At 38.5% G+C, this 26,230-nt stretch overlaps 1 protein-coding gene across 1 annotated transcript in view; it reads right to left on the bottom strand.

Moving 5' to 3' along the window:
• The window catches only part of LOC135463009 (E3 ubiquitin-protein ligase TRIM39-like), a 42,402-nt gene extending 18,709 nt beyond the window's left edge, over positions 1-23,693 (bottom strand). Inside the window, exons 1-4 of the mRNA XM_064740330.1 lie at positions 23,454-23,693; positions 21,857-22,087; positions 17,726-17,748; positions 17,284-17,465 (exon numbers count right to left, since the gene is read on the bottom strand). Coding sequence (XP_064596400.1) covers positions 17,284-17,465; positions 17,726-17,748; positions 21,857-22,087; positions 23,454-23,693 — 676 coding nt within the window. The remainder of the gene's footprint in view (positions 1-17,283; positions 17,466-17,725; positions 17,749-21,856; positions 22,088-23,453) is intronic.
• Between the last annotated feature and the right edge of the window lie 2,537 nt (positions 23,694-26,230).

Below are 26,230 nucleotides of genomic sequence, written 5' to 3'. Positions count from 1 at the left end.
AGGAAACACAGCACAGCTGAGAAGTTACATATTACGGAATAGGTGGACCAAATATCAGACAGAGGAAACCACCACAGCTGAGAAGTTACATATTACGGAATATGTGGATCAAGTATCAGACAGAGGAAACCCACCACAGCTGAGAAAAAACGCATTATAGAATATTTAAACAGGTATCAGACAATCAGAAAACACGGCACACCTAAGATACACATCAGGTAATATGTGGACGGAGCATTAGGCAGGGAGGAAATCCATAACAACTGAGAAGATACACATCAGGTTATACATTGACAAGGTATCAAACACAGAGAAGAAATAAACTACACCTTAAAAGTTACACATAAGGGAATATGTGGACCAAGTATCAGGCAAGGCGGAAACACAGCACACTGGAATATACCGTGAATATACGTGTATATACCCACCAGCTAACTTGAACTAGTTAAATCTGAAATTGGTATAAGTAAAACTGCTTTAAGGGAATATGTAGACCAAGCTTCAGATAGAGTGGAAACCCTTTAGAACTGAGAAGACACGCATGAGGTAATGTGTGGACGAGGAATCAGACAGAGGAAACCCACCGCACCTGAAAAGTTACACATCAGTTAATATGTGCACCAGTTATATGACAGAGATGAAACACCGCACACCTGAGAAGATACACATCAGGTAATTTGTCGACCGAGCATCAGACAAAGAAGAAACACGGCACACCTGAGAAGGCACATTAGGTAATATGTGGACCAAGTATCACACAAAGAGGAAACTCACCACACTTGAGAAGATACACTAGGGAATATTATTATCAGGTATCAGACAGAGAGGAAAGCCAGCACTACTAAGAAGATACCCATCAGGTAACGTGAACTAGTTAAATGTGAAACTGGTATACGTAAAACTGCTTTAAGGGAATATGTAGACCAAGCTTCAGATAGAGTGGAAACCCTTTAGAACTGAGAAGACACGCATGAGGTAATGTGTGGACGAGGAATCAGACAGAGGAAACCCACCGCACCTGAAAAGTTACACATCAGTTAATATGTGCACCAGTTATATGACAGAGATGAAACACCGCACACCTGAGAAGATACACATCAGGTAATTTGTCGACCGAGCATCAGACAAAGAAGAAACACGGCACACCTGAGAAGGCACATTAGGTAATATGTGGACCAAGTATCACACAAAGAGGAAACTCACCACACTTGAGAAGATACACTAGGGAATATTATTATCAGGTATCAGACAGAGAGGAAAGCCAGCACTACTAAGAAGATACCCATCAGGTAACGTGAACTAGTTAAATGTGAAACTGGTATACGTAAAACTGCTATATAGGGTGCATTGTTTTAAGACACTATAAGGAAATACTACACAATCATTTAATGAGCCTGTGTTTCAGAAGTTCAAACACAAAGGACTAGCAATTGGGGAAAATATCACCGAGGTACTTCTGAACAGGCATTTTTGAAGAGTTTCTGCTGAACAAGGACTGCTCGGCGAAAGAGGAACTGTGCCGGGCGGCCTGGTGGAAGGAGATCGTCATCGTGCGAATGGTTGTTAATATAAAGCCTATCCAATAAAAGGCAGGCTAAGTGGCCTTGCTGTTTGATCTGTCTCATGATCGGGTCGAGGTGTTAGTTTATTATTTCCATCGGATAGTGCTTATTAATGCTGAAATAGTTATCCAACCAACATTCCTCGATCAAACTTTTGTCGCAAAATTTTACGGCTTTTAAGTTTTCAAAGTTTTGCGACGATTGGCCTAGTACTATATTTTACTTCTTTTAGAGAGTCCCTACAATCCACTGTCTGTAAAATCAGTCATACTCGGTACGAAATTTGCCTTCAGTCAGTGACACGTCAGTGATGTTTACGCCATACTGATGAATTTTTACTTATACGACGGCGGCCAGCATAATGGTGGGAGGAAACCAGGCAGAACTCTGGGCGATTCGCATGTTGTTGCCAGACCTTTCCACGTACGATCAGAGAGGAAGCCAGCGTGAGCTGGAATTGATCTCACAGCGACCGCATAGCTGAGAAGTTCTGGGGTCATTTCGCCATGTTAGGAACACGATTAAGAGACACTGATAAAATATCTATCTCAGATTATGTTATGTTACCAAAACCATCATGCCAAAAAAGTGGATAATCTGCCATTGGAGTTCTTATGAGATCAGACAATGCCGAACATTGTTTTAAAGAACTACAAGATGACATCACACGCACCGGACCCAGCTTTAAACGAATGTGGTTGATGGGAGATTCCAACTTTCGCTATATATTTGCTATGATAAGTGACAGAGGACTTGTTGACTGATAATACTGAGTTAGATAGTAATAATGCATCTTTTGTGTTAGCGCCGCAGTTCCTAAACAGTATAGGTGTCGAAAGGCTGATGTTTTCAATTACAGCTCGGTAGAGGGAATAACTGAGGTTATAAATTTGTAAACTTACTCTGCAATACAAATATGTTTATTATCTAGTGGGTATTTAGTACCACCTTTTGGTATTTATTGTTGTTGTATAATAATGTTCTGAATAATGATGTGATGCATGTCTTTTCTTTCTATACAAACATATGCATTAAATCTGAATTATGGTAATATTTGTGAATATTTTGAACATATGAATATGATCAAATCCGGGTTGAACACATTTGGTAGACCAAAATACCAAATTCTGGTGCAAATATATTTTTACTAAACATGTGTTACATTCCCATTTATAACATTATCACACTGACACTATATATACCGAATGTTGATCCCAAATACCCACCATACAAAAATATTTTTAAATGTCAGTCTCTCTTGAAAAAGAAATAGAAAAATATATTGAAGAAGACATTTTCGACTAACCTTTGGCACGCTTTCATCCGAACTTTTTTGTTTTCCCCGGCTTTAAATATAACATAAATGGTCTATTAACACAACATAACGATTCTATCAGACAAACAAAATGTTATGTTAAATATCACAGAATACTGTGCGATAATAATAGAATACATTCTAGCATCACTCAGATTAACACATTATTTTTTGACTGTAATAACTCATTGCATTAGAACTAGTCAAGAAATTATGTCATTTAATTAAATGTTTGATACCGGTGTTATATCTGAAAGTTGGATAATTGGGATTGTCAGACCGATTTATAAAAACAAGGGCGACCTAGCTGATCCACATAATTATCATCCTGTGATAGTTTTAAGCTGTATAGGTTATATGTCTACTGCAATTATTATTAAAATACTCCGTCTATTTTATAAAAGGTTCACAATATTTTCAGGGGCACGGTGTAGCTTCAGAAAAAAATACTCTACTTTGGACAATATTTTGTTTTAAACATTATGATAATTTTTTTCTTAGTTACAAGAAAAGTTACATGTACATTTATTGATTTTCCGGAAGCATTTGATGAAATTTAGAGAGATGGATTATGAGATAAACTATGCAAATACGAAATGTTTGACTGATCACAAACATGTATTGCTCAAGTAAACGCTGCATATCAGATGAAAAAAAAAACAGAAGCAATTATTTTATTTGCCAAGTCGGCGTCGGACAAGGTGACAAATTGTCACCGATATTGTTTTCTGTATATCTGAAGATCTGGAAGATTTTATTTTGTCACGCTCGGCATAAGAATGTATGTAGATATGGAAAGATGTTGTGGATCCCGGTGCTGTATTTAAGAATACTGGATGATACATTAATACCGGGAAACAGCTAATTATCCAGGTGTCAAACGCTCTTACATGAAAACTTCTTTATCGATTTTTATTGATCTACAAATTACCTCTTTAATAAGACTATCTAACTAATCTTTTTCAAGGCTGTAAAGTTTGTGGATTGAAATCTTTAATCTTAATCGAAGGTTTTTCTGAATAAATTATCAATTTAAAATCTTGAACTGCAAACTATACTACTGTATTTATAGGAAACTTGGTGTCTTTCCATCGTATATCCGACTTTACGAGCGCAAGGTTGCTTGTTTAATTACGAACTGCGGAAGGACGAGGAAGTAAGATGTCATACTTAAAGAAACTAAAATATGAAGTATGGTTCATCACAAAGACAAATGAAAATTATGCGTAAAAATTCTTTCATTTATTCTTTCAGATTTTTTCACTTCCTGTGACGTAAGAGTTCCTAAACTCTGATAGTATGGTCCAAAAAGCTTCCCTCAGAATTCGAATGTTTGAACGCCTTTAACTCTTTACACAAAAATATATAAAAGAAATGAAAATATATTTTTACATTCTTTTAAGTGGTCTATTTAGTGAAAACTACTTAGATTTATAGAGGTATTTTCCTTCAAAGGAGAACGAAATGTAAAAATGATACCTAATTCATTGTTGCATAATGATATTATAAAGAAGGATTTGGAATTTTAAAATTTTGTTGTTCATATTCAAACATAGGTATTTAATTTGAATTATGATAATATTTATGAATAAATTTAACTTACAAATATGATCAAAATCCATTCTGACCACGTTTATTCGCCGAAAAGACCAAATTTTAGGGCAAATATATCATTAAACATGTCTTACTTCCTGGTTTATAGCATTATTACACAAACACTATATCTACCAAAAAGTGGCCCCAAATACTCACCATACAAGAATCATTTTCACGTGTCTTTCTCTTCAAAAAAAGGATCGAAAAAATATTGAAGACCACATTTACGACTAAGTTTTGGCACGCTTTCATCTGAACTTTCTTTATTTTCTCTGCCTTTAAATATAACACAAATTGTCTATTAATTCAACATAACGATTGTATAAGACAAACCGAGTACTATGTTAAATATTACACAATGCTGTGCTATAATAAGAGAATGCAATCTAGCATCACTCAGACTTCTTGTTAAATTGAACAGATTATTTTTTGATTGTAATAACTCAGTACATTAGAACTAGTGAAGAACTTATGTTGCCAGTATATGAATTTACGACTAACTTTTGGCACACTTTCATGAGAACTTTATGTGGGGTTTATATTTTCTCCACCTTTAGCTATCAAGTGAGGTACTCCTTACCCAGTGTGTGTCATTTTATATCGTTATCATTGGTCGAAAATGTCTTGTATGAATCTGGACTAGGTTACATATGGAATCAGAAGTATGGATATTACATATGAACTATATATGTCAGCGTTAAATCCAAAGACTTGGAAAGGTCTTGCTTCATTTACCACAAGTAACAATAGACTCCCCATAGAGGCAGGTCGTTGGTACAATACAACAGAAATGGTCGTTGATTTACGAAGTGTGATACTAGCAGTGTTGGTAATGAGTAACATTTCATAATGGAATGCCCAAATTCAAAACAATTAAAGTTACGTCCAATCATGGAAACATATTTGTCTTTAGCCAGGTGTATATAAAGTAAGATACCGTCTCCAACCCACCGTTAAGGGAGAACTGAGTAATTTAGCAAATTTTGTTGTAGATGGAATGTCCCTTTTCTTGTTGATTATCCAGATGTATCATTGTTTTTCTTTCTTTTTCTATTTTATTCCTTGTAAGCTAATAAAATGAATGAATGAAGTGAATTGAATTGAAGAAATCAGCCAGCAAGGGAGCTGGAATAATAGAACCCTCCATGATCATGACACAAAATGCTGAAGTTGCGATACTCACCCAGATAAGCGGTCATCCAGAGACGCGTTTTTAACCATCGTTACAAAACAGCAGTCCAAGGTAATATTCCACATGTGCCTACGTGTCGGTCATGTTGATTGTTACTACCATGGAAACATCGAACTAATGTACAAGCTCTTTGAGAAAAGCTGTTGGAAATTAGTCTATCTTTGTGATAAATAGGCACCTTTGGGCAAACCAAAGAAAAAATATTTCTTGCTTTGTTTACCCTGCTAGCTTTATAACAAGCGGTCAGACTGGACAACGTGAAAGCCATGACATCCTAGAAGACTCTTCAAATAAACTGCCATTATATACATGTATATACATTTTTCTTTCATAGTGGGCATCCATTGTAACTCACAATACAGCGAAAATAAACTTCATAACGCAAGGCTCTGTTAGGTGGACTTAAAAGAAGTACATGTATTCATTAAAGTCAATATACTTGTCTCGCTCGGTTGACGTCTCACACATACACATAGGTACGGCTCGGATATCTCTTCACATATATGAACCCTTATGTCTAAAGTTGACACTGGAAAGGAAACGTTAGAGAAGCCAGTAAATACAAACATACAAATACGCATACCAATGGTTTTTCCAGGGTAGACAAAGCGGCTTCCATTCCCCCAATGCTCTTTCCAGGTCAGACAAAGTGGCTTCCATACCAATCAATGCTCTTCTCAGATCAAACAAAGCGACTTCCATCCCTTTCAATGCTCTTTTCAGGACAGATAAAGTGCCTTCCACCAACCACCCCCTATTATCCCTGTCTCCTAGCCCTGTCTCCTGACATCTGTATGACTTCACCTGAAACCTGAGCCCGAAATGCGTACGACGCACCACTCTTCTGAAAACTACGCCCAGAAAATAGGCTAGCATTATACCCAGTTGCAGACAAACACCGACGTAGAACACACAGACACGACATATGCGTAACAGGACGAATTGTATTCTTATGAGGCAGAGAAAATAGAGTCGTATCAAGATCGCCACAACTGCACATAGACGTCATAGTCTTGAAGGCAGTTACCAGACATAAAGCAATCAGGGGAAACTTTAACTCCTGCTAACAAAACTGAACAGTTTTAGACCTCTTCATAAAAAAACACTACATAATCGTGGCCCATATGCACGTTCTGCAAGGCTAACTCTTTGCTGGCCTCGGACCCCCATTAATTTTCCATAAGCGACAATGTTAACGTCTAGCGCTGTAGCTCAGTCCCAAACATTCCGTGGCCAATAAGCTTTGGTGCATACCTGGCCCAGCCTGTGAGAAAGAAGCCATAAAAATCTTCACATAGGTTGACCGTCAAAATCTGGACCTTTCCATGCCGGCAGCTGGGAGGCGTGCCTAGCAACGCCAAGGGGACGTCACTCGCAGCCTCATCACTACCTCACACCTTGTGTCCTCTCGCCCAGAATTTCAAACTTTCATCAATAAAGCTCATACCTCCTCAAAGTTTAGACAGTTTCCAGCATTTTAATACCAAGCATGCACCTGTGCACCAAAAATGGACGCCTGGGAGCAAAAAAAAGACTTTATACCCTAAAATTCACAGAACTACAATCCCTACCGAAAAACGGAAGTTGTAATGGGTGTCTGTGTCCTGCTAGGGTCAAACTTAACCAAACTAACCGGTAACAAATTAGATTTTCTGACCGTGAGAAAAAGGCGAAGGGAAACGTTTCAATCCTCAAAGTAGTAACTTCAGTTCAATAACCTCAAGACTGGGAGCTACCAATCCTAACAACATAGGCATAGTAGGAACTCCACTGAAATAAGTGTGTATAGACGCAAAAGACTCGACTCAAAAATTGAGCGTGCACACATGTTGCAAGTCTCCATTATGATCTCTCCCACTGTGCAAATCTATGAAATGTAAGGTCAAAATAGTTTCAAAGCATGACAGAAAAACAACCAAATCTCTTTATATATATCTACATTCTTCACACCGAGGAACAGTAGCCTGTGCCAGGAATTGAACAAGCATTACAAAAACATGCAACTCCGCAGATCCCCATTAACCAGCTGCCAACCCATTCATGTGAACACAGCAAACATGCATGCCCTAGTCAAGGAGTTAAGGCACCCAGCTGTAACAATTAGATGGCTATAATGCATTGAAGATAGAACCATATTCTTGACGTGAACATTATCACTGCAGGCAGTTTGTTGACAGCAAAATCGTTTATCCTTTAAGACGGACGACACAGGACTCGTGTCACAGGCTCGAATCTCGACAGATTCCCCCTTCAATGTGAGGTCCCTTTAAACATAAATGAAACTAACTTCCGTCGTCTTCATAACACGGAACTGTGTACATTTATTTGAGAGATATTTATTGATGAGAACTGTAGATGTTGTTGTTGTTGAAATCGAATGTGAATGTATTCTCGTCAAATTTGTAATGAGTCCAATAGCTTTCTCCGTTATTATGCACCAGTGTATTTAAATAACGTTCTGATATATCTGTAATTGTAATCTGTAAATATCTAATCATGATATATCGTTTGTGATAGCGTCAGTTTTGGAAAAGTGACGTGAGTTCTATAAGCATGTGTTTCGGACATAACGGACCCACGGGACAAAACCGACTTTTATGTCAAATTTAATGCCCTCTGTCGTACCGTTTTTATAGTCATTTCTAATGATAGATATAGCTATTTGCAGCACATAAACGTTACAATGGACGATAAATGTCGACAAATAGTTTCCCAAGAGGCCGGGCAAAATTTTGATGACCTGTGATCTATGGTAAGCCTGGTTTTATCCTAGTTCTCATAGATTTTGTGGGTGTCTTTCCTTGCAAAGTTGCACAAGAAAATTAACCACCTGGGGCAAAACGGACCACAGTCACCGTCCATTTGGCCCCGTTACCTCAAATGATCAATTAAATGCCGTAATTTAGGTAAACACTCTCTGGCCTATTAAAGACTAAATACCAATTTTAAAACAACAATCATAGCAAATCAGAAGAAACATGGAGAAAACCCATTATTTATATAAACGTATATATGTATGATGGTTCAAACGTTATAAAGCGTGTATCATGTACACTTTCCAGGAGCCTGAAATGGTAGATTACGATAACAAATTAAACTTCCAGCCCTTTATATATTATTTTCCTCGTTAAAATTGTAAAATTATCCAAGCTGAAAACATGTCATAAACTATACGCCAAGATACCGAGAAGACCACAAGAGAACACAACATTTCATGAATATTATAAACGTGGGACGCAGATATTCTAATTTGACCTCTGGTTCTAAAATGTAAACTCTTCCACATTCACTGCATGTAATAAAACGAACAACAAAGACTTAACAAGTGTAATGTATTCAACCATTGGAACCCTAATAAACTATGGAACAGTCCTCATTTATCGCTTCTATTTTATATTAGTGCATGGCAAGCTGCTTAACCACAGTATAGAAACATTTTATTTAACAAAAACGAGTACAGATAAAAGAAAAGAAAGAAAAGGTAAGTTTCTGAAATATCTGCATTTGTCACAGTTAACAAAGGTGTTCATAACCACCTAGGGTACTGCAACCTCTGACCTTGCTGATCACGTGGTCCTTGTATAATTCATTTACAGTTGCATATTGCTATTTAGACAGATATACATATTTTAAGTATCTACAGATATGTTTAAATTATCTTGCCCCGACTTTTTATTTTTATTTAATATATGTATGAGTGTTGAAAATATACCTTTTCAGCAGAATGCATCATATTGATAATGAACCATATATGAATGTCATGGCACAATTGGAATTCATATAAGCGCTTATTATTAAAATTAAAACTATATATTGGGCCTACATATTAGAAGGTTAAAATCAAAGTTACACTTCTGAGTTAATGTCTGTGTTAAGTACCAAGTAAACGCTTTTCACTCCAGCCTGGGGTGGAGTTCAGGTGTCCTTCCTCACACTTGTACGATTTCGTACATGTAAATGAAGGCAACTCTTGTAAACCAACAATTTGAATTTACTGTCGGTTGAAGTTTTTTCTAATTCTCTCTAACAACCTTTGTCTTACACGTTAATATCAAGTATGCTTTTTAGCTAAAATTCATCGGCTAATTAAATTTGAAAAAGATTATGGAAAAGACTGTATATAGAAGTGAAAAAATGATACTTGTGCCTTTTCCGTATGTATGTGTAAGTCTACCATGGCTGTTGTGCAGTTATTTATATCATTCTTGGCTCTAAATATTACACGATGTGTGTTACAAATCGTTTGTTTACCTCATTTAAACTAAAACAGTAAAAAGCGTAATGCCGTTGCATAGTTACGTGTAAAATATCTCATGGGACCAAAACGAAAGTCTGGAGCAAAACGGACTTTCTCTGGGGAGCATTTTACCCCTACTGCCGCAATCGTCGACTTGTGAAGTTCCTGGCTATGTTAATAATGAGACTTTACGTAGGTTATTAAAACATGATGGTTTGTACACTACCCATGGAACTACCGAGACTCGCACCTGATCCTCCAGAGATAGCTAGTCCGTTATGCCCCACCCTGCGCTAATTGATAAAATTTTGAAAGTAATGATTTTTACGAGCTGCGGTGTTGTGTTATACATACACCCACCGCCAGGGGCGCTGTATGCATTTCATTCCCCACGCTTTAACTCTTAATATCTTGATTCACAGCTTCTATGTAACATTAATACTTAGCGAACATCGTTTTCCCTGATTTGTAGCTGTTTACCTCAAGACCTCGTCACACGTCGTTGTGTTTTCATTCCATCAAGAAATCATATCATCCTACACAAGGAAAGAGTCGTTGATTAACTACGTCATCGCTTCCCCGCAAAAGTGAGGTAGTACATGCACTATCAGTCACGGTGTGAGTTAAAATGCTGGATCCTGCCAATCACAAGAGTTTGAAGCCCAGCCTTGGTGCTTTTAGAACCTCACCGGTAGAGAGGTAATAAGGAGCCTTCTTTATACACATTTATTTGGTTGCCGTTTTACACTGCACTCGATAATGTTTCATTGATACGACCATCCGCAGGTTGCTGTTAGACCGTTCTCAGTACATGTGCGACGGAGAGGAAGCCAGCATGAGCTGGACTTGGCCTTATTTATATTAGCGACTATAAAACTCAGCCTCCAATATGCTGAAAGCCTGAGAGGTGAAAACCATCTCTCCTGAGATGTTACACATCAAATAATGTTTCCACCCGTTATTAGAGAGAGAGGAAAACCAATCCTCCTGAGAAGTCACACATCAGGTAATGTGTGGACCCGGTATTAGGGAGAGGGGAAAACCAGCTCTCCTGAGAAGTTACACATCATGTATAATGTATGGACCCGGTATTACTTGACAGGGGAAAACCAACTCTCCTGAGATGTTACTCATCAGGTCATATGTGGACCAAGTGTCAGGAAGCCCACCCCACCTGAGAAGACACACATCGGGTAATATTCGCACAAGGTATCATAGAGACAGGAAACCCATCACAGCAGAAGATACACACATCAAATAATATTCGTACAACGTATCAGAGAGACAGGAAACCTATCACAGCTCAAAAGATACACATCAGGTAACATAGGAACAAGGTATCACAGAGAGGAAACCACCGAGCACTACTGAGAAGATACACATCAGGTAACTTGAGCATGTTGATTGTGAAATTGGTGTACGTAAAACTGTGTAAAAATGCTACATATTGTGCATGATTTAAGTGTGTATTACTACATTTCATTGACACCGTAATTAAGCATTCAAACGACGATTACAATTTACACAATCACTTATTTTTTATTATCATATGTTTCAGAAGTTGAAAGACAAAAGACAGAGAATGGCAAAATGCCACTGAATCATACACGAATGCAACAACATCTGACATCAAAACAACAGAAAACTGATGAAATGGTGCAGTGACCTCATAATCTTGACCACAGGTTGTCATAGCAACAGTACTGGGGATGAAGCTGCATCCTAAAGTAAATCAGGTACAAGCCAGACTTTCACATTTGCAAAGTTCAGAGATCAAAGATGATTTGCCAGCTGATTTTACATTGACACACTGTTGTGTGTTTTACTGAAAATACATGTATGGGAACTCAAAAACACCCAGACAAAGTCACAAATGACAACAGAAGCACTTTGGATACATGATTTGATCTGCACATCAAGTTGGAGATGAAAGGTGGTCTTGGAGGTTAAACCTAAAATGAAACTATCAATCCATTCTGTACAGCACACACAGTACAAGCCAGCTGTGAAAAACTTGCAAGTAGATATGTCAGGGTGTAGAATATATATGTCAATTTACAGTAAAAAAGTAAAAAAGGTTACATCCACAATACATATATCTGAAATATTGTTAGAGAACTACGGAGTGTAGAGAAATAATTGGAACATTTTTATGAGGTTTACATACTGAGTGACACAAACAAATCATTTTAGCATCATTTTCCTAATAAATGTATGCACAGATTCCGGTAAAGATTTCAGCGGCTGAAAAGGTTAAAGATGTACAGTACACACACAAAAAAAAGTGTTTTCTAAACACATTTTCATTGCAGTTTGGATTAATGCCAACGGGTATTTATTCATAAAAAAATGTTTAGTAACTAAGACATAAGTGTTTATTATAGAAAATATGTTAGATGTCTACATAGTAATATGGTAGAGGTATTCAATAAACACAGATAGTCCAGTAAATGTCAATGTGTTTATACTGAAGATAAAAATCTGATAAACAGCTTCAAATATTTACTCTTGTAAACATGTCACATACTCAAACTATGCCCAGATCATGACAAACTGTTGTGAACGCCAAAGTTTGAATAAGCAAAGTTGACAAATAGAGAAACATTTAGGAAAGGAGAAACTTACAGCTGACAATGTTTTCAAGATAATGGCATCCTAAAACAGTTCTTGTTCAGCATAGGATTAACCTCATCATGCAGACAACATAGGGTCGACCGGAATTCAAAACAGAATTATCTTGTGTAAAGCGCTGCAACAACAACGTCAATCTGATCTGGTCCGTTTTTACGATTTAATCTGAAACCACTCATGGGTTATGACGTACTGGCCCCATCATGGTAAGAAAAATAATTTTCTATACCCTTAGCCACTTTCTGAGAAAGTTATTTGGAAAATGGCTGTTTTTGGTAGTTAGATCCCATATTGAGGTACTCGCGTTCTGTGAGAGGCAAAACATTTTTTTTTCAGTGGGGCGAAATACTGCGGCAAGTTTCCACGAAGTTAGGTACAAGAGACCAGTGCACCAAAAAAGAGCAGTTTTGACAAAGTGTAACCCAATTTTGTGGTTAGTTACGTGGTAAGTGCACTATTCTATATATACAGACTATTGGTTATTTATTTCTACAAGGTTTTTTGTCACAAATGTACATCCTACTACATGTAACATGTTTACAATATGTATTGTCAAGTACAAACTCTGACCTGTTTTGCTCAGTGACACTCCTGATTATGCTGATTTACAAGTCACCATCACTAAAAATAAAACTACCCAGTCATTATCTACATGTATTTTGTCTGAAAGAAACCTGACATTGATGTTCAGGACAAGTCAGACAGACTGTGTATAACTACACCAAGCTGTAAGCTTGTCACAGATCACTGATCACTTTGCAGAAGAAGCTATACATACTGAATTAGCCACACTGCTCACATAAACTAAAACATCTACAAACTGGTCATTTATTTTTTTAAAAAAAGACTTAACAAAACAGTGTATTTCAACAAATTATAATATGATGGAAACGATGTAATGAATAATTTCCCGATGGTCAGGAAGTGCTTATCATATCACAGAGAGCTGGAGGCAGAGTTGCAGAGTCACCCGTTACCAGACGAGCAGACACAGATCCAGACCCGAAAAACCCAACCGATGACACGAGAGGCTCTGAGACAATAACATCACTGTCAGTGTACATTACCTGGTTGTTGTCACAGTCCAGGACTGTCAGTGTTTGGTCATCACAGTCCAGGTACACACCCAGGTGATGAGGGCGTGTGTAACGTCTGTACTGTAGAAAGTCAGGTTTGACCTCACCAGCACAGTCACTATAACAGCTGACCACATCACCACGGTACGCCATCCTAATGTACCAGGAGTTACGGCCAGGTTTTGTCTCCTCACTCACACCACAGCTCTCCTGTGTGACTCCTACACGACAGGAACAGCCAGGTGAACAGGTGATGTGTATCTCCCAGTAGTACCTGCCCGTCTGGTAACGCCCGTCTGTCACAGCTCTCCACCACCACCTCCTCCAGAACAAGCCCTCAGCCTTCACCACACAGCCGCTGTCAGTGATTCTCAGCTCACTGCCGTCTGTCTCTGTGAATCTCAGCGTCGGCTCTGCAAAAACACAACAGAAGCAGCATAAACAACAGCAAACCATAAACACACGCTGTAAGACTGAGGTTTAAATACCTGTACACATACTGTATTTTTAATTCTCAACACAATCTCTTGGAATAAAATGACATATATTGCTGACACGAATTTAATTTATACACAGATCTCTGTCATTTTCAGCCAGTATGAAAGAGTTGAGCTTCGACAAGGATCCGTCACTAAATGACGGGTAGCCCTAAGACATAGGCTAAATACTGGGTTAAAATACAGACTTTTAGTGATCTAATTTGTTCGAAACTTATCACCTACAACGAGAATAATACCTTCCTCTATCCAGTCATTGGTTTTAGTTGTCAGTTATGGCACATTTGAACACACAATTCACTCTGAAGCTGTAGTAGGCCTGTTGTCGTTCGTGGAGTACCGAAGCCGTTTGTGTAGTAAGGGAGGTAACTCATCACAAATAACTTATCCAGTGACTTTCATTGCCACAAAACCGCAAAGACTATTTAATCTATCAGAATTATTAGTAGTAATCAATTGCTGGATTCACAGTAAATATTTTCTGCAGTTAAATATTTCAAGACTAAGAAAGAAAAACGTATATTAAGTGATGAAATAAATGTAGATCAACAATTATAAATATATGGGCTTACATACATGGAATCTCTACCCTTTCATATTAATAATAATAATAATAATAATAATAATAATAAAAAACAAAAACAGATACGAGGAACTGCATAATATTAAGCTGGTATAAGAGACATTGCATATATATATATATATATATATATATATATATATATATATCTTTTAGCTCTGGCTTCAGCTGTACATTCTATTCCCTTTTCCTCAGTACTTTCTCATGCAATACCAGCTTCATGTTATGTCATTCACGCTCAACCACTGAGTACGACGTTAAACCCCAAGCACTCACTCACTCACACTCAACCATTCCTGTCTTTCTGCTAACTTACCATACAGTGTTTTGTCTTTATACGTGCATGCATTGTACACCTTCGCACCCGCATGTATACAAACCTATGTATTATTTACTATATATATTTCCTGATGATGCCACAAACATGGTTACAGAAATACAGACTAATATTATGACTTCAATATTCCGAGTTACTTTCTTTTTATTTCACTGAGGGCTACATTATGTTATCTGTCCTTTTCTAACAGTACACCTACTGATTTGTACATAATCATGAGGTAAACATCACTCAGACACTCAGTTGTACAATATGTAATCTGTGCTGTATTAACAGTACACCTGCTGATTTGTACACAATCATGAGGTAAACATCATTCAGACACTCAGTTGTACAATATGTAATCTGTTCTGTATTAACAGTACACCGGCTGATTTGTACACAATCATGAGGTAAATATCACTCAGACATCAGGGGTACACAATGTTATCTGTTCTGTATTAACAGTACACCTACTGATTTGTACACAATCATGAGGTAAATATCACTCAGACACTCAGTTGTACAATATGTTATCTGTTCTGTATTAACAGTACACCTACTTATTTGTACACAATCATGAGGTAAATATCACTTAGACACTCAGTTGTATAATATGTAATCTGTTCTGTATTAACAGTACACCTGCTGATTTGTACACAATCATGAGGTAAATATCACTCAGACACTCAGTTGTACAATATGTTATCTGTTCTGTATTAACAGTACACCTACTTATTTGTACACAATCATGAGGTAAATATCACTCATACACTCAGTTGTACAATATGTTATCTGTTCTGTATTAACAGTACACCTACTGATTTGTACACAATCATGAGGTAAACATCATTCAGACACTCAGTTGTACAATATGTAATCTGTTCTGTATTAACAGTACACCTGCTGATTTGTACACAGTCATGAGGTAAACATCACTCAGACACTCAGTTGTACAATATGTAATCTGTTCTGTATTAACAGTACACCTGCTGATTTGTACACAATCATGAGGTAAATATCACTCAGACACTCAGTTGTACAATATGTTATCTGTTCTGTATTAACAGTACACCTACTTATTTGTACACAATCATGAGGTAAATATCACTCAGACACTCAGTTGTATAATATGTAATCTGTTCTGTATTAACAGTACACCTGCTGATTTGTACACAATCATGAGGTAAATATCACTCAGACACTCAGTTGTACAATATGTTATCTGTTCTGTATTAACAGTACACCTACTTATTTGTACACAATCATGAGGTAAATATCACTCAGACACTCAGTTGTATAATATGTAATCTGTTCTGTATTAACAGTACACCGGCTGATTTGTACACAATCATGAGGTAAACATCACTCAGACACTCAGTTGTACAATATGTAATCTGCTCTGTATTAACAGTACACCTACTGATTTGCAAACATGCCGTGCCTTGCCACGTGTCCTGTTATAACAGTGCACTTGTTTATTTGAACACGAGGTAAATATCACCCAGACACCGAGGGATACACTACCATCTGTCCTGTTCTAACTGTACACTCTGTTCAACATATTGTTGAATACATTTATTTTATTTTTTTTCTTCTTTCTGAGCAAACCATGCTATAAGTAGCTTGCATTGGCTTTTAATTTCTCAGGACAGCCTACTGATTTCCTTTCGACTTCTGAGCCCAGTGTACACTTTACAAGTACCATACCTTATTTCATGTCTCTATATTAGTTTGTGTCTTCCGTGCACACCCTACTGTATAACTCGCATTAGTTTATATCCTATCTGCACACCTTACTGTATACCTCGCATTAGTTTGTATTTTTCTTTTGCCCACACTAATGCATACCTCACATTAGTTTGTATCTGTTTTGCCCACCCTATTGCATACCTCACATTAGTTTGCATCTTTTTTGCTCACCCTAATGCATACCTCAGATTAGTTTGTGTCTTACGTGGACACAGTAATTAATGCCGGACCTAAGTTTGTGTTTTGTTCACACCCTAATGTACACCTCACACTATCTGTGCTTTTTGTAAACTCTTCTCACTTTTGTTACTCTTGGAATACTGTTCATTTTCTGGGTGCGCCCTGCTGCATTACAGCTCATGTCGGTTTGTTTTCTTCACACTCCACCACGTGTTTTGAACGCACACAGCTGTGCACCTTCTCCACTTTATGTCTGTATCTTTGATGCACATACTAATGTAAACCCTACAGTCGTTTTTGTCCTCTGAGCACACCTTAATGTATACCTTTTATACATGTAACAACCTACTTGTAACACATATGGGTTGCCCGCCGACCGCTGCTTCTAAGACCTGATGTTCTTCCACTGTCTCTTTCACAGTCACCTGTCTAGGGACAACGTGGTCATGCTGTACAGAATCTAGAAGCTTCTGTCTGCTAACTTCATGTTTCTCCAGATCTGCTCTTATCTCATTCAGCTGGTCATCAATTCTGTGAGAGGAGGAGAGGAAACAAAGAGACACAGTTGTGTGGTAAACCTGTGTATCACACAGTTATGAAAATGTCATGATGTACTCAGATGTAGGTCTCATTTGTCTGAGCAAATGTTTGTTTGAACACTAGATATACACCTGGGTCATGTTTTGGACAAGTACAGCGTTGGTACTCAGTGTTACAGAAACACATCTGCTGACAATAGTCACTTGCACATGTATAACAAACCTAGAGAGGTATAACACATTTATACATACGTTTTGGTGAAGTCCGTGGAACCCTGTCAACAAACAGAATTGAAAACACATATAAATTCATGTAAAGATGATAACAGAAACAAAGATTCTTTACCTACACTATTTCTTCTAAAATCTGGGTCACCTGGTCTGCTCATTTTAGCCAATATATATGTAATCCTGGCAGAATTATTGAGTTTCTTTTTTCTTACATGACCATCTCATCAATAACATACTTATATCTTTACTTTTCCAAAGCGCTGGTAAAGAAATGTAATATTCTACTTTCAACACTACTGATATCTGTCCCAAATTTTGGAAGAATTGGGGTATACTTTCACCACAACATGTCACAAAAACGCAGGTATAAATGAAATATCTTAGCTCCCCTATAGTACACAGGGGCCCTTGGCTCTTCCCTTAAACAATTAGACCACTCCCTAGTCAATAACATTGTCAAAATCAGCTCTAAATTCCGGTGTAATAAATTCTATGGAGCTTGTTACAGTGCAATTTTTCCTCCAAAGATTTCCCGATCACCCAATCTTAGTTGAAAATGAAACGATTTGTTCCACCGAGTACAAGTAAAACAGTAACCAACTTGAAGTTAGTTGTTGTATAAATACTCAGTTGTGATAATGATTTAATTTGGTACTTCTGTAAGAGAAGCAATCCTTTGTCAATTTCACAAGTATAATGGCAAAAAGTTTTATGATAGTGAAATACACTAGAGTTATCTCCCCTTACCGTAACGGCTATAGGGAGAAGATACATAGTGGACTATAAATCAGAAGACCAGGGTAAAAGTCTTCTAAAGAGAGGGATATAAACCAATGATATCAGGAAAATGAAGAAATGGCTTAATTCTGGTCTTTCTCTTAGTAGTTCCTTTCACAAAATGTTTATGAAAATGATAGCCTATAGTAAAATTTATCCTTCAATGAAGTATACTTGTGCATAAAACAAGGATGATGATTAAAATCGCAAACAAATATCTCAAACACAGTAAACGCTGTGAAATTTTGTGTGTTACAAGCTTGTGAAAGTAGCCATTGTGTTAATGGCTTATTGCCGATGGGTCTGAACTTCCTAAAATCAACTGTTTTGGGCTGAAAAACGCATCTGGATGATTGAAAATCTGGACAGTATATACAGCCACAACATGATGGTTTGCTTGATTGGTGTTTTACGTGGTGTTCAAAATATTTCTCTTATATGATGGCGTTCAGCATTGGGGTTGGAGGAAACTGGGTAGAGCCCGAGGGACATCAACTGAGACATGGTTGTCTATATACCTTTTGTACATTGGCTAATTTATGTTTTCAAACACTGATAAGGACTTTATTACTGCTCGTATTCGTATTTCGAAAAACATCAGACAACGTACTCTTTCTTAATTAAAAAATAATGTTCGCGTCAGGGTAGTCTAACGGTAGTTTTACATCAAATCGATGTGGAAGAGTTTATATTTTAGGCCGGAGGCGAAGCCTGAGACCTAAAATTTGTAAACTCTTCCACATCGATTTGATGTAAAACTACCGTTAGACTACCCTGACGCGAACATTATTTCTATTCTATTACCTTGGTAGCAGCAAAATGTTTTCGTAATTATAACAAAATCGCCATTGTGGTATAGATTAACAGCAAAAAACGCCCCCACTTTCCCTGTCACGTTGTTTTCGTCCAAACGAACGTTCTAAAGGGGCGTGACCTAATTCTCGACGAAACCATAATGTGTTTTACAGGGGGAGTTAAAATGCGATGCTAAATATTAGGGACGTGCTTCACGCCTAGGATAGAATAATAAAAACAATACGTTTATTTCTCGAAAACAATTCCGACTATAAAATATAGCACTATAGAATAACACATCTGCAGGGCTGCTTTCATATTTCAGCTAAGACGATGTTATCAGGGTAGGCTTCGATGAGAAAGACACGGTGTCAAACAGCGACCACACTGACAGTGAGCCGGGAAGGTCGCTCGTTGCTGGAAGCGAGAGTTCGGGGAGACCAAAAGTTTTCCCAAACTCTGTCTGACGAGCTAAAGGAGCTGGAAACCTAAGGCATCAGCAAAACGACAACAAAAGTGGGGAGCTCAACTGTTTAAACGTAATTAAAGTTTGAATTAAGTACGAAAAAAAAAATAATTGAAACACAAAATTAGGTTGACAATAGTTTGATACTGAATTTTATTTGGTTTACCTGTGTAGGCTAAATGCTTTGCGGTCGTGTTGTGTTCTGTATCAAATTCATAAACACTGGGTAACGAATGTTGAAATAATGGAACACTTCAGTTCACATTTTCAATTCAATATTAATTTCTCAAAATATGTTGATAAATAACAAAACAATAACAACATCATAGGTACGTGTTTATGCTTATTATAAGTAAGCAAATAAATATATTATAATTTATATGTTGAAGGTATCATGAAGATAAATATGATTTGCCTTTATTGTATTGTGAAATACAATGGATGGATCACAATTTAAATTTGTAATGACGCAATCTGTACAAAGTTATAGTACATTAAACCAGCCCTGTGCACGTTTCACTCAGTGCGCCGTACCAGTTACATAAAATATACACGTCACACTCATGCATAAAAGTCACATGATGTACCACATTTGAAGATCTGGGTCAACGGCAATATTTTGGCGGCAGTCAGACAATAGCGTTTGCGGAGAGAAAACATGAGTAAACGGACTGAACATTGTGGGGGAAAAAAACCAATAGTTTAACTCGGATAAACATCAAACAAGGATTGGGAGTTGAAAAGGGGGATCTGCAGCCAGTCCGCTATCCAGAGGATGTGAAGTTGATGTGAACTCTGTTGTTATTTATTGTTGCATTGTTGAACAGCCCTCCAAAACTTTGAGACGTGACTGAATACTGGGATTTTGCCATTTGGATGGTATTGCTACTGTTACGTGTAACATTATAGTCGACAGCGTTGGGCATTTGCACTGGAAGTGGCGTGACTGACATGGGAGTATTTTCACTCAACGGCATTTTCACTTTCAGCATTTTCTGATAACACACTTGAAGCATGCTGGATAATGCTGATTTCACGGCGTTTTGAAACGTACGGTTTGGTGACATAACTCCGTACACTGCATTCATTGCGGTGGCCTGTCAGAGACATAACGTCCATCACAGAAACCCCGGCATCAGCAAGAACTGTGGCTGTCGTAGCCCGGACGCAGTGATTCGTGTACCGGCGGCTAAGTTTTGCATCGCGGGAAATATATCAGACAGCATGGATCTGACCTTTTTTAGATCCATTGGTTGATTGCCATACCATGGTTTGTGGTCAACTGGGACGTTTGGGAGAGGCCGGTGAAAGAAAAATCGCAAGAAGAATTATCAGGTCCGTATGTAAAAAAAAAAAAATTTCGTGAAACCATTATTATCTCTTATTGTGTAGCATTCAAACGTCCCAATGGGCTTTAAATTATCTGTAACCTGATACTTTTCTTCTTTAAAATAAACGTTCGCTCCGACAGAAAAAATAGCCATATTGTTTTTTTTTGTTTATATTCGTCGTCTGCTTTATTCAATGTAAACAACAACCTCTATCCACCCATAGAACTACAATAGAACCGTCCAGACGTCAAACGCTTCTGTCTCGTGATGGGGGTATCTAACGATCAAGATAATGTGCACTTGCCAAGCAGTGCGTTGTATGTAATAAAAAGGAATCGAAGGGTAATAGAATATTACATAGATAGAATTCTGGAGTTGTTTATTAGTCTTATCGCTTATGAGTAGAAAAACAGACAGCGACCACCACTGAACAAAGTGAAGCAGTTGAACTCTGGGCCTAAACTTTAATAGATCTGGCACCATGAGATGGATTTGAACACCTGATCACTGTTCATTATGGTCATTGTAAAAGGGCGGTCACAGGTTCAAAATGTCACAATGGTAAATAAGACGCCTCTGAGTACTTACACAGCATACAGATCACATTTGTTTACAAATGAGCGGTCAGAACCAAGACATCCACAGCCCATACATGTAAGAAAACTTTGTACATTCTCTGAAGGTGACAAATTATTGTCAGGTTGTCCTGTGTGGTGAGTTGAAGTATTTAACTGGAGCTGAGGCAGCTGAACCAATGGTAGAGATTGTACATGTTTGACTTACCTGTAAAAACTCGACGTCCTTTGAGGCTAATAAATCTTTGGAAGCCTGTACCATCCTCTCCATTTCCTGGGCCTGTAGCTGGAAATGTTTGAGTATAGCGCTACACTCCACACTCCACTGTGAATAGCGGGTTTTTATGCCATCTAAGGACTGTTGTTTCCAGGCTTGTAAGGCTTCCAAGGCTGCACAATAAACCCTTTCAACCTCTTGAGTGTGAAGTTCCTGGGTTTCCTGACAAAGACAAAGAACGTTTATTATCTCATCCACACCATTACAGGCCTGTACAAGAAATTATACATGCCTGTGTAACAGAGTGGAATATAAGCACCACACAACTGTATCTACAATGCACTTCCTGGCTGGAGGGGATTTCACTTTAGTCTAGCGGTGTACATGTTTCGACTCAGAGACGTTCTTGGTTCAATATCACAATTGGTGCTCTGAGCAGGGCGAGCTGGTGCAGCCTTCATGCTGCGTTGGTTCAAACACCAAGAGTGTCACCCTGGGATTAAGAGACGTCTATTAATCCCAGGTGTCGCCCCGTCACATATCAGTGAGTGAGTGCTTGGGGTTTAACGTCGTACTCAACAATTTTTCATTCATATGATGAGCAAGGAGTCCTTAGGGTGCATGAAATGTGCCTTCTTATTGCAGGACGGATTTTCACCGCTCTTTTATCTAATGCTGCTTCACTGAGACGCCTTTCCGAAGACAATTAAACTGCCCTGCCCGAGCCATTATACTGATACGGGTCAAACAGTCCTTACTCTATCACCTTCATGCTGAACCCCAAGAAAGGAAGTTACAACTTCCTCTTTTAAAGTCTTAGGTGTGAGTTGACCCAGGGCCTACCGCTCAAGAAGTGGACGTTCGACCAACTGTGCTATCGGGGCCGGTCCCCTTCACATATGTGGAGTGCGTATATACAATATAGATATTATGACAGCGTATAATCGACGATGATGTATCTACTGGAGTTGCCTGAGGTGGGCATATCGCGTCTGTGTCACTGAGAGTAGCTATAATTTTCATAAGAAAAATAAGTCACCAAGTATGCAATAAATCACAAGTTGACCAAGTGTCATCAAAACTACCAGCCTGTATCTTATTGTACAGCCTCGTAACTCCTGACAGTGATTCTTTAGTTTCTTGTTGCACTTTCTCCAGTTCACTGGTCTTGTTCAAGACTGCTGGCTGTAATGGAAAAAATGCTACATTAAAAAGTTCGTCTTTAAAAACGACTCACTACAGTACAGGACAAAAAGCCCCATTCTTCACTATAGATTACAAACTATAGGTCATTATACCGTTCCAAATCTTGACATTTATATTGATTATCGACCTATATCCTAGCGCGGTGCACGATTTAAATTGTGATTTAAGTCATTCGCTTAGAACATCCTTGTGTCTTTCTAACATCACTGAAAACTGTTTACTACTTCTCTTTACATGATCTCAAAGTAATTTTGAACTTACACAATTTCTTAGTTTTTCGTATGTCGTATGAATCGTTATGTTTAGAATTGACTTCACGATTAATGACTCAGAATATTCACTGTGGTTGTTGACTAATATACGAATGTCTTTTTCGCATTACCTTGGCATTCTGCGCTGCAGATGGGATATCCCGCACAGCATGTTCCGGATGGTCAACCACACACCCCATACAGATCACCAGCCGGCACCGTACACAGTACAAGCAGAATGGCTCACCATGTCTTGGACATGACGCTTGCTGAGTTGATTGTTCATCCCTGCCACTGGTCTGTCGCTGTGAGGTTTCCTGTGAGAGGTACTCCAGAGACGAAATCAGCCGGTGACACTTCATAGCCCCCATCATGGGATGACAAGAAGCCAGACAGTCTTTACAATACAGTAAACAACAGTCGGTACAAAACTTGACAGCTTTAGCCTGATTATCCTCACCACACAGAGAACAATATGGGATGTCATCTTCAACCTTCACAGCAGAAGAGAACCTCTCCACTATTTCTGCCAGGTGATTATCATCATCACACAGAGAACAATATGGGATGTCTTCCTCAACATTCACAGCAGAAGAGAACCTCTCCACTATTTCTGCCAGGTGAAAGTTGGGAGGCAAACCAGCCACACCTTCTCTCCCCAGACTAGTTGGTGTCCGACATACAGGGCATGAGATCAGCTGGTGAACACCCTCACTCCCCGTGCTACAGGTGACCTCATCTGTCTGTCCAGGTTTAGACTTGTCAGCATACACTCCAATACACTCCCTGCAAAAACTGTGCTGACAAGGTAACGTTACTGGTTTCCGGAATGTTTGCACACATATCGGGCATGTGAGAACTTCTTCACGATTTCCCTTGCTTTCAGCCATTACACGCTCGGTTTTTCACTGAAATAAAACCAGCTAATTACTTAGACTGACACCAATACAGGTTATCCCATTTACGAAAATATAAAATTCAACACAGTACAGTCTCCATCTACAGTGCAGTGCCTGTTCCTCTCTTTCAACAACATATAGGGTACAGTATTTGTTGTCGCTTTTGCCGAAGAAGCATTGCTTTACATATGATATATGAGAGTTTGAGCGCCTCACTTCCCTGAGAGGAAACAACTGCTTAGTTAGACATTTGCCGATTCTAGCATTTATTGTGTACCTGACATTTTTTTGACAAAGATCTGATCAAGCCAATTTGGCCAGACGTGTTTGACAGTGATGACACCTTTATACAGCACCATCCAGGAATAGCAGATTGGTGTGTGAAAACGAGAGTCTGCTGATTTAAAGGTAAGGCCAGCCAATTAGCAAACACCTTCAACAGAAAGGGTGGGGCTTCAGGTAGAAGATAATTGGGTCAAACATCTGGATTATGGTGGTAGTGAAGGGGGCATGACCCTATATGATAATCGGGTCAAACTCTGGACTACAGTAGCACAGAAAGGAACTTAACTCTACATGATAATGGAGTCAAACGTCTGGACTACAGTGGTAGTGAAGAGAACTGGACATTATATGATAATCGAATCAAACGGCTGGACTACAGTGGTAGTGAAGGAAACTGGACATTATATGATAATCGGGTCTAGTGTCTAAATTTATATGAATTAAAATTTGACAGGCCCAACTCTTCCAGCTTTCAGTGTTTTATTGTGTTATTGTGAGCAGAAGTACAGACTACAGTAATGCTGCTATATCGTGCGGTTAAGACTGATAAAACACACAATGTTTGAACCGTAAGTGTTGACTTCGCTGCACACCAGAAATGTGACATACATGTCTAGACACATACACCTATCAGCCTGGTGTAAGCCCCTGGTCTAAGCTGTAGGCTGTAGAAGTAGGTTAATGTTTGCTAAAGCATCACAGACAGCCCTGGCTAATCTATAAACGGCCTGAATGTGGGTATACGACCGTCCTGACGGGATAAGCTGTGTCAAGTTACCCCTGTTGGTTTGCTCCGGCTTTGTGTACCACGGGCGACACGTCACCGCCAGTAATCCACATAAAAGCGTAACTCTGCATAACGGCTTTCAAGGTCAAAGCTTCAAAAACTCACATTAATAATTTACGAACCATCGCCCTGTATATATGGTGACAAGATCGACACAATTAACAACATGAACCAAAATTAGTCGTTTTCCGGGAGATGGAAATATTCTGACTGCGTATCGACAGTGTTAGAGATTCACCCACAGGCTGAGGGTAGAGTCTATATAAGGACACGCTTGAGTCGTATGTTTACTTTGTTTCGATTTGAGGACGACCAGACCAACTAAATACTGTCCATATCACGACCGAGTAAAGCCAATGCCCTAACCGGATAAAAACATCGCGCCATAAAAATAGACGTACTCCATCTTACGGGACTTACCTGTCGACTAAAATCCCACCGTGCTTCACACCTTCACAAAACTGCGCAGTCTGAAATAGGAAACACTTAGTTGTGAGAAATGCACCAGTAACCTACTTCTACAGCCTACAGCTTAGACCAGGGGCTTACACCAGGCTGATAGGTGTATGTGTCTAGACATGTATGTCACATTTCTGGTGTGCAGTGAAGTCAACACTTACGGTTTAAACATTGTGTGTTTTATCAGTCTTAACCGCACGATATGACAGCATTACTGTAGTCTGTGCTTCTGCTCACAATAAAACACTGAAAGCTGGAAGAGTTGGGCCTGTCAAATTTTAATTCATATAAATTTAGACATTCGCCCCGATTATCATATAATGTCCACAGTTATACCCTGCCATGTTTAGCAGTTCCCTTTCAACTGTAAGCTGTATGCGAAGACGCCAGTTTCCCTAAAATTACTTCAGCAGTTGGGTTCAAATCGTTTATATTAGTTTGTATGTGTATGTAAAATGCATGCTTGGGGTTTTACGTC

Source organism: Liolophura sinensis, chromosome 2 (genome assembly GCF_032854445.1).
Source record: "Liolophura sinensis isolate JHLJ2023 chromosome 2, CUHK_Ljap_v2, whole genome shotgun sequence".
Taxonomy (NCBI): Eukaryota; Metazoa; Mollusca; class Polyplacophora; order Chitonida; family Chitonidae; genus Liolophura; species Liolophura sinensis.
Note: the sequence above shows the minus strand (reverse complement) of the source record. Positions and strands in the feature narration are given on the sequence as shown.